The 13,897-nt window shown below is 27.3% G+C and overlaps 1 protein-coding gene across 1 annotated transcript; it reads right to left on the bottom strand.

Moving 5' to 3' along the window:
- Nucleotides 1-5,049: 5,049 nt before the first annotated feature.
- On the bottom strand, nt 5,050-10,331 carry LOC103308376 (general transcription factor II-I repeat domain-containing protein 2B-like). Its single transcript, XM_008181634.1, has 2 exons — nt 10,220-10,331; nt 5,050-5,378 (listed from the first exon to the last, which is right to left on the bottom strand). Exons 1-2 carry the CDS (start codon nt 10,329-10,331, stop codon nt 5,050-5,052), a joined length of 441 nt encoding a protein of 146 aa, XP_008179856.1.
- Nucleotides 10,332-13,897: the final 3,566 nt, after the last annotated feature.

The following is a 13,897-nucleotide window of genomic DNA, read 5'->3' as shown; positions in this document are numbered from 1 at the left end:
GGAGATGCTTAGTAAAATGTCTTCCGCGAAAACTAAAGGAAAATATATTATGTATTATTAATATAAGCGTTATTCGCCACTCTCATAATATAACGGTCTGGATATACGCGTGTTTGTATAATTTTTTCTTGTTCATATTTTATTCGTCTCAGCCGCACAATTGAATAAACTATATGTTTACTTAGAGTAAATTATGGAAGCTTATTTAAGTGCTGATACGTATATACCGACTGGATAGGCACCGAAACGCAATAACAAGATACGTCCAAATTTACAATTTTTCAGGAGACACAAAAATATTGTCTTTTTTATACCCTTATTATTATGGATACTTAAAATTTTTGAAGTATTATTATATTGGTTGATATTTGATACAGTTAATAATAAACACAATAATAATTACTATGATAACGTTAAATTATTATTATTTTTTTAGGTTGAGAATACGACAGAATACGTCCAAAACATATTATCTGGTTATTGCACCAAATAAATTAATGAACAAAACAATTTTTGATATTTTTTTTAATGAGAAATTATTTATAATATTATTAATAATGATTTAGAAATTTGGCGCCTACACAGTGACACCAATTATTATACTAAGCCAATGGCTAATCTCGTATCTGATATACGGAGTTCCTATGGAATATATAATAATATATGATTTGTTTTATAATTAAATTACTATATACTTACCTGATTTATAATTTAAATCATTAGTTCATTTACAGCTAACTTAACCTATATTATATTTTGATTATAACTAATGATGTAGGTAATAGGTATATTGTCTTAAATGTACAAAAATTTTATTATTATTGAGTTTTTAATATATTTTATATGTATTATATTTATGTATATAATATTTACACGTCATATATTAATTCTCATCGAGTTCGTTAACTTTTTCACAGATAGATTTTTCTGCACGTGGTTTTTATTCATATCATTGCAGTTATCAGAGGTATGAAATTTAATTAAACCTTTTATTAGAACCTATACATAATTTTCCAAATATTATCAAATAATGTATGTAAATAATATATTATATAATCATATAACGGTTTTATTTTAAACGATTTTTACGTTAATGACAAAATGACAGAAGAAATATTATAATATTATACTATAAGTTTGACTCAGCCAGGGAGGTAAATTATTCTGGAGATGCAAAACTGCAGAATATACCGAATTTGAGTAGGTACCGCCGTAATACTTTGAAGTTAGAGTATTCATTTCAGAAAGAGGCACTAAATATAATTTAAACTGGTCATATAATATATACTATTTAATCATTTCGTCCCAGAGGCCAGAAGTCACACGCTTAATCATTACCGATAGTCTTAAAAATAATTTTAAATTATAATTTATTGTTTTTTTACATTTACAACCATTTTTATTGTAAATCGCATTTTTGTTTTTATACTATGGCGTTTATAATAAAAGAAAACTAATCAAAAAATATGAACCAAAATTCACCATTATCATCAATCACATACATAACACACGAGCATAAAAAAATAACAAGGGAATAAGCGTCGTCACTCTGATGCGTTAAATTCGAATTCAATGATTAATCATTGCAGCATACGAAAAACGATTCGGAGAGGAAACGATCAGCCTCCATATTTCTAATGATATTTTATAATTTATTTGTATTACTATATATTACTTATAAGTTATAAGTAATATTTTACTAAAGTAATTACTAATACGCGTTATATTTTTAACTAATCTTTACCAAAAACATCGCGTACACATACTTGTTATAAGATTGTTGTTATAATATTATTATTGTTATTGCAATAAACTCATAAGTTATAAGTTAATACCGACAAATAGATAGTGGAACTTACGGTGTAAGCTTAGGCTCACATACTTACGCTATACAATATACATAGCAAAGAAAATTGCATTGTGTATAAAAAAAATCACAATCTACAGTAATGGAAAAAAGTTCACGAGCTTACGATTAATCATTTTTTAATCGGGTACAACAAAATCGTAAGGAAAAAAAGCTTGTTTTTTCTTTTAAAAAATCCGATTTTGTCAAATTTTAAACATAATAATGTCCAATGGTGTAGATACGACTTTTTCCTGGGGTGGAGGGCTGTTTAATTCGCATTTCATAAATCATGTATTTCATAAATATTTTAAAATGTAGGTATGCATATTATATTATATTTTAAAATAACAGATAGTATCTGAAAATAATTTGATATTCCTTTACTCGTTCAACTTATAATACTATCGTGCCTCTATTGATATTTTTAAACATGACTTTTTTTTTTTGTGACTATGTTATTGTAAATGTCCGTAAAAAATTAAGGATTTGTATTTTCGATATTTTTTATTACTATAAGAACAGCTCATGAGGAAGTGAGAAACCTTGTATAAATATTTAAGCTTTAGGTGTTTGTAACTTTTAACTTTTAACTACCTACAAAATAATTTGTAATTATCGTAATTTTGAACATTTAAACATTAAACACTTATAAAAAAAATATTAACAATGTTATTTTGATATTTTTAATTGCTCAAATTATGAGGGTCCATACAATCTTAAATTGTCAAGCTTTTTAACATTGAAAAAAAATGTTACCACGTGGAATCAAAAATAGGTACCCAAGTACATATTTTAAATGTCTATAGATATCTTGAGAGGTACCAAAATATTTTAAAAGTCATATCATTCCAAAAACATGCTAATATAATTATTTGATGAAAAATTCAAGAATCTACGGTTAATATAAAAATTGATTTTGTCTTAGGCTGTAGTTTATGTGTAAAAATTTCAGCGGTTTTCCGCTTTTTTAAAAGGTTTTTATCGATCATTTTGTTAAGAGCTATATTTCATTTAAGAATTAACTAGATCCAATTTTCTAACAGAATTTACCCATAAAGTTGAAGGTTAAAATATTTTTTCTGCTCCAAAAGGCAATGACAACCGCGAAAAAACAATTCCGCTAAGAGTCTGCAGAAATGTAATTAAAAAAAAAAAAATATTTTTACTTTATTAATTAGAAATGTTAATTTATAACTGCAAATTGTAGTCAACCAATCATTTATTTCATAGAATATGATCTAACTATCCTGAAAATAATAATTGCATTTATATGACCGTATCGCAGAACTACATACTTACTGAGAAACAATTATAAGGGTAAATAGTAATAAATATATTAATATATTATACTATATAAATATGGTATAATATTACAAGTATACATATGAATTAATATTTAATTAGTTAGTCAATCAAAACTCAATAAATTAATAGAAGAAAATTAATACAGAAGCTTTCCCGAGTATTTTTTTTTTAAATAATATAACCACTAAGCCACCTGTATGTATAATTATTTTTCAATTAACATAGGTATTGAGTTTGTTTATGTATTCCATTAGGTATATTTGATTAAAATTTGTAGAATTTGTGTGATTTAGGTTTTGAATTTCAATTAGCAGAACATATTATTATGAATTATGATAATATTATATATAAAAATATCAACATGATACTACATATAGGTACATATTACATAGCCATACAGACATCGGCTGCCACCCTCCCCTTCTTGATATCCCCCCCAATTATAATATTATGTGTAATAATAGACAAGAAAAATGTCTTCTTCAAAGAGACAAAAATGTTATTTTGAACTAAAATTTATGGGACCTATAGTTGTGAGTTTACGATGTAGCAGAGTAGTAAATCACCCCATTAATTATTGTTAGTGTATGATCCAAAAGTTTTTATTAAATTGAAAATATGGGAAACTAGTTAACCACTCTGCTGTACTATAGCCTATAGTAGTCGAGTTTACCTCGTCATTGAGTAGGTCACCGTAATGGATGTGTTAAATTTGAATTCAACGACAAATCATTCCATACGAAAAACAATTCTGAACGGATACGGTCAGCCTTTATTACCAAGTATATTTTAGTATGATATATTTATATTGGTATTATGGTAATTTATTTATCCATTATGGTAAATACAATAGACGTTGTATGGTATAAATAGGCAATAGCTTAAAATTAATCTAAATATTTTGAAAATGCCATGAAAATGGTAAAATATAATATAATACGTACAAACTTCAAGTCCCCTAAGAATATTTTAAAATTACAATGAAATAACTAAAACCGTTATTATTTTTCGTTTAACTATACAGTTTGGTTAAAATGTCCACATCAAATGTACAATCACAATATATTTTTAAGATTTTAGATTCTGAGCGGAGCAATGAATGTATTGATTTTACAATGATGTGTTTTTATACATATATATATTTTTTTTTTGTGTCTGTCATCACTGTTTGGTTAGTTTTTTAAAAGGTAATAAACTGTAACAAAAATATCTAACAAACATATTAACGCAGTTTTTTTTATAGACATTATAATTTCAAATTTGGAAGGAATTAGATATTTTAACAAATAGTAACGATTTCAGATTTTTTGTAGTTATTATAAAATTATTATATGTGGGTACTTGAAACTTGAGTAGGTATCCATCATTTTATGTTTTAAACACGGAATGTCATTTTCACATGCAATTTTTTCGGCAAAAAAATAAAAATTCAACCTACTGTACCTATAAATAATGTAAAATAAATACCTATACTAAGAATAGATATACAGTGAGTTCCGCTTAATACAATCACTGGTTTATAGAATCAACCGTTTATTGGAATCAAAAATGAAAATCCCAAACCAAATATTATACTGAAAAAAATATCCTTTATGGAATCAACTAGTTAATAGAATCAAAATGGCCTGAACCAATGAGATCACATCAAGCGGTATTCACTGTAATACTATAAGACAGTGGTCGGCAACCTTTTTAGACTACCGGGCCACATTCATAAATTAAAAAAAGTTCGCGGGCCAGACAAAAATTAATATTTTATACTCCAAATTATTTACTAAGAAAAAAAAATAACTGTTTAAAACTTTAAAATAATAGATTAATAGAACATAAAAATTACAGTTTTTAATAATATTATTATAATATAAAAGTATGGAAATTACAACTGCTTAATAGGCTTAATGTGATTTTTGTTGTTGAATATTGTTTATTATTTTTTCAATTTCCACATTGAAATTACTTGTGCTGGCTCTAAGTACATGGTGTAGATGATCATCAGTTAAGCGTGAACGGTATGAGTTTTTAATTTTTTTCATATGAGAAAAGGACTGTTCACACACGTAAGTGGATCCAAACATACTAAAGTATTTCGCAGCTAAATTTTTAATTTTTGAAAATGATGCAGGAAGTTCAGCGAAATAAAGCAAAGGCAATGCTTTGAATGAGTCTTTTAAGAAATCTTGTGGCTGTAAATCTATTATTTCCATTTGAAGCTCAACGGGTATATCTTCAACATCAATATTAAACGGATATTATAAAATATGACTGATAGAAACGTTCAATTATATTTATACAATATAATTTTTTTTTTAATATGATATTCAATTAAATGTCGTTGTTGTAGAATTTAAAGCGGGCCGTATTTTAATAAGACTCGCGGTCCGCCGGTTGCCGACCACTGCTATAAGATATACTTAGTAATATAGGCTGATATAGACCACATTCTGTCTCCGCTCAGAATCGTTTTTCATATTTAATAATTTTATATCATTGAACTCAAATTTATCACACCCATTACATTTTAATTAATCTAATATTTTATATTATTATGAATGATTTTTTTTACTAATATGTATTTACTATTGTGTACATGTTTGGTATTTATTTTATATTATTATATGTTGCTAATTATAGTATAATAATATGTTTCTGAACAAAAGGTAAATATAAGTTTACCTACTTATTTTGTATCAATGCCCGAAAGTTGTGTGGATTTAGAATACCGAACGGGTAATAGTCCGCAATCGTGCTGCATAAAAAAAATGTGGTCCATGCCGTACTTACGCACATGGATACCTATTGGCTATTGATACCAGTCTTATACTCGTACAATACATTTTAACTATTAGCATACAAAATATATAAAAACATACGATAATGATAGCAACAATTGTTAAACTAATAATGTCGTTTTTGGAACGATGACGTACCTACCAACCGCTATGGTCGTATATACTCGTATGTATTATGTTTTACAATTTTAATAAACCGCTGTAAACACTGTTTAAATGGAATGTGCATAAGAGTCTTTTTATGACACAAGAGCAAGGGGCGACAAGGCTTATGCATGATAACGAAATAACGAATTCACCAATTATTATATTTTAAAACAAAATATTTCAGTTGCAGGCACAGTTTTTACATGTGTAGCATTTAGAGGTTTTGATCTAGGGTGACCAAAAAACTTGAGTTTTATGGGTGTTACGAGGATTAAAAATATTATTCTAATTAAATGAAAGTCACATTGTAGACACACAACCAGTAAATTAACCTTGTCATTTACTAAATACCATTTTATATATAACGACAATACATTATATTTCTGTTAAATGTTTTTATAAATCATTTAACGAAACACCAAAAGCCCCTCCATCACCCTTAAAGCGTTAAGTACATAATATAATATTGACATAATATGGTTTATGTTCCACATTTATTAATTTATTATCGCCCTGCATCGCCCCGTCTGGTTTACTTAGGTAACTATCGACTGTTTTATTTAAGGGGGAATATTCGTTAATTTTATTTTGATTAAGTCGTTAAATTGAGAATATCTATAGTTAAAATTAGGTTGAAGGTGAAACTAAAAATATTTAAAAAAAATTGGTAAATTTTTCATTAGTAAATAACGTTTAAATATGGAAATTTGACATTAAAAGTACCTACCTACATTTCCACTGGTCTATGTTTTAAAATTACAGATCTGTAACTTTGAACATTTAATCTAGACATGATGTTCGGTATAGTGTTGTTCACCAATTTTTGACATAATATGTAATAATAACATAATGATATTATCATTTTTTTTTTTTTTTGTTAAAAGGGTTCAAATTCACCTTTTAGTCGAAAATTTATCTTCCTTAAATATTTTTTTTTATCATTTAAAATATGAAAAAAAAACCTCAACAACAGTATAATATATTATACACTATACAGTATACATGTATTTTGAATCAGTATAATTTTTATTATAAGTTATCTTGGTAGGTACCTACCTACTAATATTTGGTGTTTTCAGTTTTGTTATTCTGCCGAGTCGCAGGCGCGCCTTCATCTAACACTAACCAGTAGGTCTGATAATGGTTAATTTAGAGTAGGTTAGGCGAAATTCTGATTTCTAGTAACGCGCTCCAACAGAATTTGTCATTAACTCAATTGGATATTTCCCACTAACACGTTATGATTTGGGTACTTGTCACAAATCACAATCGCATACAGTCCATGGCTAACGTATTGATTTTTGAAGTAAGCTTACTTACCTACGTTATAATTTTCCACGCTTCATCCTAAAACTTTCGTGTAATGTGGCCGAAGTTTCAAAACTTTACGTATGCTACAGGAACCATTACCGTTAGGAAACTGATTTAAAGAGGAGATGGATGGGGAAAAGATAATTTAAAAATAAATGACTTTTTTTTCTAAAGAAATCTCTTAACTTCAATATATTATAATATCAATATCATATATAGGTCTATAACGTACACATTATACAGTATTTATTACACTATTATGATAATATAAATATAATATCAATATTTTGACACAAAGAATAAAAAAAACCTACAGTGGAGGGCAATTGCCCCGTCTTATATCACCCCTACCGGAACGCCCATGACAAGCGTGTGTAATTGCCTAAAACAAACATCTAATGTACAATAAGAAAAAGTAGTATAACCGGTATAAGATTCATTTTTAAATTTTAATAAAATGTTTAGTTATTATTAAGAAAAAAAGCTGGTAAGTGGATTTCACTCTGCTGTACAGTAGGTTACAAGTGAGTCACTGTATAATAGATTGTATTAAATTTGAATTCAATGATATCATATCATTGAATACAAAAAACGATTCTGAGCGGAGACAGTTTGTCAGTCTGGATATTTTATATTGTTATTATTTATTATAATCTATAGCCTGTGAGTTGAATCAATATTAAAATATATTTTTTTTTATTCGTTTCTATCGTGATAAACAAAGCGTTAGAAAGTAAAATCCCATTTTTAACGGTTTTTTATAATTTTTCGCTGGTTTTTTCCCGTAGCATTCAATTATTATTGAGAAAATCGAAAAATGACCTCTCTATAGTATCATCTTGATTCAATTTTCTAAAAGATAAGATACTACATGTTGAAATCAAAGCACTCCTTCTGGTAGTTTTGTAAACAGGATAACTAAAAAAAAAAATAAATAAATAAACACCATTGTAAAACCAATTTAACGTAACTGACTAAAGTACATTTTTTTCAAAAAATTACCTACCTACCTTTGATAATTATTTATACTACCTATTAATAAACGGCAAAATCATATGCAATTTGTAAACGTCCGTGTTTGTACCACGGTTTCTATAATATGCTGTAAGTACTTAGTACCTACTAAGTATATTACCAAATCTATTTACTAATTGTTATATATTTTTCTAAATGCTAAAAAAACGTAATTCAACAACAATAAGTTAAGATGGCTTACGTCAGTGAAACTTAAATTTATAAAAAAAAAAAAACCAAATCTATTTATAATTTATAGTTACTGTTGTGTACATCTACACGACAAATTAAGTAATTACGCTTATTAAAATAAAAGACTAAGTAATATATTTTATTTTAAACAATTTAAAACAAGCTGAGTTAATATGATTTTTTGGACAGATATTCTGCTAGACAACGACTGACTTTCCTTGGGCCGAGCGCGGTGACTCAAAACTGTCCACGGGAATGCCATATATAATATGACCGTGTTCGTTCCCACGGGTACATGAATATATATATATATATACTTATTACAATATTTGTGTAATCTATATAAAAGAAATGCTTATTACACAAATTTACTACTACTAAATGAAATAGGTTTATAACAGTACTATCATAGACGTAGGTATACCATGATGGCTATATATATCAGATGAACGGCAGCTGCTGTTCTTACTGTACGTTTTGGCCAACAAAATAGTTCTAATTGTTAAACATCGTCAAAACAATAAAACACAAACATTGATACTTAATAATTTCCATAAAAATATTAAAGAGATTCGAACACTTCCACTTATATAAATATATAATTACATTTTAACTTGTTTTCTGATAACTATATTTGTATTGTTTTGTTTTTTAATCATATGGTTTGTTATGAAATTTATTTTATCTTGATAAGTAAAATTAATTATGAAATATAGGAAAATGACGTTTTCCGTTTAAATATAAGTATGCCTGTATGTGATTATAGCACAGTTATAAATTTATTTTTATTTAATTCTATCTATAATTGTGGTTTATAATATGAACGCCTAGTAATGATTTAAAAATGGCCTGCAAACATTTTGCCACCAATACTTAAAAAATTGAATGACGCCAGTAGCGGATAAGAGATGTCACCCTAGTGGCTAGTGAGGAGGGTGAATTAAAAAAAATTAAATTACCAATTTTTTAGCCGAATATTATAATACTATATATTATAACACTCTATCGCCCCTGCATCCCTTGTATCTGCCACTGAATTACGCACCTGGTTGCAAATTTATAATTTGGACATTGGTAGTCATGCAAGTTGTCATGCTAAACTTAATATTTGTAGTAATATTTCGTGTTCGATATTGATATGATTGTTTCATTTTTAAGCGTTATCTACATAATAATATTATGTCGTGGGTATTATCACACAGTTGTTATTATCGCCTTGAGGCTTAAATATGTTCTCACCCGGCTTATAACTGTCGAATTTGCGACGTGTTTTTATTTTATTACCACGTTATGATTTAGGTACGTATAGTTGTCGGCATTATCTATGTCTATTGTATATTAGCTTATCTGCAGTTATGCGTGACGTGATTTTTTTTATATGGGGTTATGTCTATTGGAGAGAGTTCGGTAGGCTGTATATCGTCTTCATCTGTCGCGGTATGGTGTTTTAAAGTAGTTTAGGGAGGTTGGAAGTTCTCTGTACTTTCAGTTACTTATTTTTATGGGTGTTCTTATAGTGGGTTTGGTTTACGGCAGTTTGAATCATTAAAAAAAAAAAATATTTTTTTCGCTGTTATTAAATGTGTGTCTAGTAGTGTCTGGTAGTATTTACTTGTATAGCAAGTTATTGAATCATCAATTAGGAATATTTTAAACAGTGATACATTTGAATCAATTATCAGTGATCCCAGAAGTTTAGGCGCATCTTCATGATTTAAATACATGTCTTCTAAAGCTCATTACATGTTATATCCTTCGATATTAGCTGTCCCTTCTTTTAAATAGTTAATTTGGGATAAGGGAGTCATATAAATGCCTTTCAGAACGTTAAGTATTTCTTTATTTGGTATAGAAGGGCGAACGTTGGAAATAATTATTGTCTTTTCTGAATTGATTATTCTTCGTAGTTGTGTTTCTTGAACGTTTATAATAATTGTTTTAGTAAAAGTATACTTTTGTTTGATAAAAATATGCAAAACAGATTATTGGAGATTTTAGACACGAATATGATGTTTTTTGGAGATAAAATTTGTCCTATGACTATAATATATTATTCTTTTTAAGGACCACATCAATGAAAATGAAAACCAATGCTTGATCTCTTTTTGGTGAGTTACAATTTGCAGTTAATGAAGCAACATTTCTGTTAGAGATATGTGTTAAAGTAAGAATTGTTAAGGTTTGGTTTGGGAGCTTATTATTATATTGTCCGTCTCGATTGATTATATACTAAGTGTAGACAGTATTGTTATTGGAAGAGAGGATATCGGTTGTCACGATACCACATATACGGCGGTGATGGCGTTTTGATTCTAAAAACAGATTTGTATTTAGCAGAGAAATGTAAATATAAATCGTATTAAAGAACATTTATCAATTTTAATAAACAATTGTAATAATTTTTGTGTCACTCTTGCACCGAAAGTTTAGTTTTTGATGACGGTAGGAGCGTCGGAAAACAACATTTTCCGTGTAACGGGCGGTAAAGTGAGAATCTCTAATAGTCTACCTGGGCTGGTCTCGTTGAATTTATACAAAAATTATTTTGAATTATGAGCATCTAAATAGTCCTTACTCTATAAGTATAAATTAAATGTTTTCAAATTCTAAATAGTACCTATAGTAAATCTAATCCTAATGATCAAAACTATTGACTAGTCTAGTCTAAGTCTCAAGTGTTCCTACTGCAGTCACTTATTGTGACACAACATGATGTAACGGCAGTTATCTCTTTTAGTACATATTATTAATATTTATCGTTTTTAACACATCCATAGTTTTTATATGTAAATTAAATATTAAAAATAAATTGTTTGGGTGGTAAATCAATGTGTAAATTGAGAAACTTTTACACATGTAAGATAGGCAATTATATCGAGCTCAGCCCTATGACGTCGCCCAGATTTTCTAATTTTCTATACACCCCAATATCTCCTTAAATAATATATTTCTTTTACATTGAATTCTAAACAAAACATTTTTTGTGTTGTGTGCTCTATTAATATGACTTAATTTATTCAAAAACTATGAATTAAGTACCATAATACATTCTTATTATTACCGAACACTATGACTTGAACGGCCCAAAATTGTCAGGCCCTACCGAGTTTTACTCGGTAACTCGCCGGTTCTTTCCGGTCCTGAGTATCATTTAAAGCGATAGTAGAATTGAAGTGAAACTTGGAGCATTGTGCTTAATGTGATGTTGATATTAATTTGATAATATTCGAAGAATAAGGTGTTTTTGAAATAGCCATAGAATATTATAAAATTGCTATTTAATTACTAACCAATGCTTATGCGACCTATTCGAAATTATTTGAAACCGCTGATCTAACGCATTGTGAAAAAGTTTATATTTTTTTATAATATCAGGCGTAATTGTAACTTGACAGAATAGAACCCAAACCTAGTGAATGCTTACTGTGAAATGTTGAAAATCAGGTTTCGTAAATTCATGCTTTTAAAAATACTTAAATAAGCCTTCACTTATGCATTAAAAACCTCTAAGCAGTTGTATTAAAACTTAGAAAGTTCTTAGAAGTTAAGTTCAAAATGATGGTAAAATATCTATTAATTAGTATTTTATTATTTAATGACTAATAACTATAGGTACATTAATACAATATATACTTTAGATTCCCCGATTTAAAAAATATTAATATAGGCTATTTTTTTATTTGTAGTAGGTACCTACTTAATTGAAAATTTCTAATAGGTATTAATATATAATATTGTTAATTATTTTAGTATGTTGCTTTATTTTAATTAAGTTTTCTTTTGATTTTGATTCATCAAAAAATGGTTTTTAGTATGATATTATAGTGATGTAATATAATACTATATATAAATGATATAATAGGGCCACTATTGTTAATTTAAATTGTGTAATATTATATTTTTTTTTGTTATTACATTATTCTATATATTTTTAAAATAAAAGAACCTGAATGAGAATACACATTTTTCATGTTCAAAGGTATTTTATAAGAAATCGATTATCATTTGGCTTACAAGAGATTTTCACCAATAGTTTCAAATTATACTAATTTTATTGTTTTTGAAAACAATAAGAATGCTACTTCTTAGTAAATGTGTATACCTAGTGATGGTTTTTATAAATAAAATATTTAAAATTTATGGTTATGGAAATGGGTATATTTAAAGTAAGTTGTATACGGCATATAGAAAAGTATATAAATACTAATGGTGTTAAGATTTGTATTGTACCATTAAAAAAGTAACATCGAAAAACTTTGTCAATAAAAAAATTCTGATTAGAATAATAATGTGTTATGATAGGTACCTAAAGCCATTTATATTTTATTTAACAATATTATTGTATCAGTATTTAATGCTCACGAAACGTAGTTGTAGCACTTCTGTAATATTGTAATGAAAAAATAATAAAAAAAATAATATTTTACATACCTATCATATTTACAAAACTTTATTGTAAGTTATAAATTATCATAGATAATTTATTGATCTGAATTGGTTTCCACTATCAAATGTGTGTGCACCATCCATTAAATCAATTATTTCCACAAAAATCCATCTCTCCGCTACTCAATTCTGAAATGTTCATGGTATAGTTTTAAACATTATAAATCGATTCACAAAACTGCAATTTTAAGTAACAATATTGAAAAATAAACATGATATTGGGCATTTTAAGTTGTATGATATTTTACATGGTAAATAAGATAAATTATGATTTATCTTGTATTGTACTTTATTATTTCTAAACCTGTTGTTTTTTAAAAAATAAAAAATATTTTATATAAATCATTTTACATATTTTATTAATTTAATTTACCATTAAAAACGATGTTATTCCTAAACATTTTGTATAATGAATGAAATGTTTCGCCTCTTTTTTTTACTAACTGTACACCTATCTCCTTAGTCGTACTATCTTCTACCAAATTGTTTATAGAATTATTATTTCAACGTCTGAACTTTCTGATTCTGTATTCATATATATCTTTATAATCTACCATAAAAAAATTTGATTCCCACTTGTTTATTTTAATATTTAATAACAGAAATTCATTCCCGTTACTTATTATATCTTCCTCTAATATATTAATTTACGTATGACGCGTAGTATATGAACGCACTGCACACACACATCATACAGAGCGTACGTATTTGTACGTAGCTCCGAGGTTATGTAATTATTATCACTTTTCGTATGAAACAACGCGTTCTTTAATATTATTATATTATTATTCGACTCCAAAATTGTATTTATAATCAATATTCAATACCTTTTTTACCGACCACG

The sequence above is a fragment of the Acyrthosiphon pisum genome, chromosome X, assembly GCF_005508785.2.
Source record: "Acyrthosiphon pisum isolate AL4f chromosome X, pea_aphid_22Mar2018_4r6ur, whole genome shotgun sequence".
NCBI classification, from domain to species: Eukaryota; Metazoa; Arthropoda; class Insecta; order Hemiptera; family Aphididae; genus Acyrthosiphon; species Acyrthosiphon pisum.
This window is presented reverse-complemented; position numbering and strand designations above follow the sequence as displayed.

Coding starts and splice junctions, on each gene's coding strand:
- LOC103308376 (XM_008181634.1), bottom strand. CDS start 10,331: ATGTATTTAAATCATGAAGATGCGCCTAAACTTCTGGGATCACTGATA. Junction 5,379..10,219: donor TTCAATAACTTGCTATACAA/GTAAATACTACC, acceptor TTGATGTTGAAG/ATATACCCGTTGAGCTTCAA.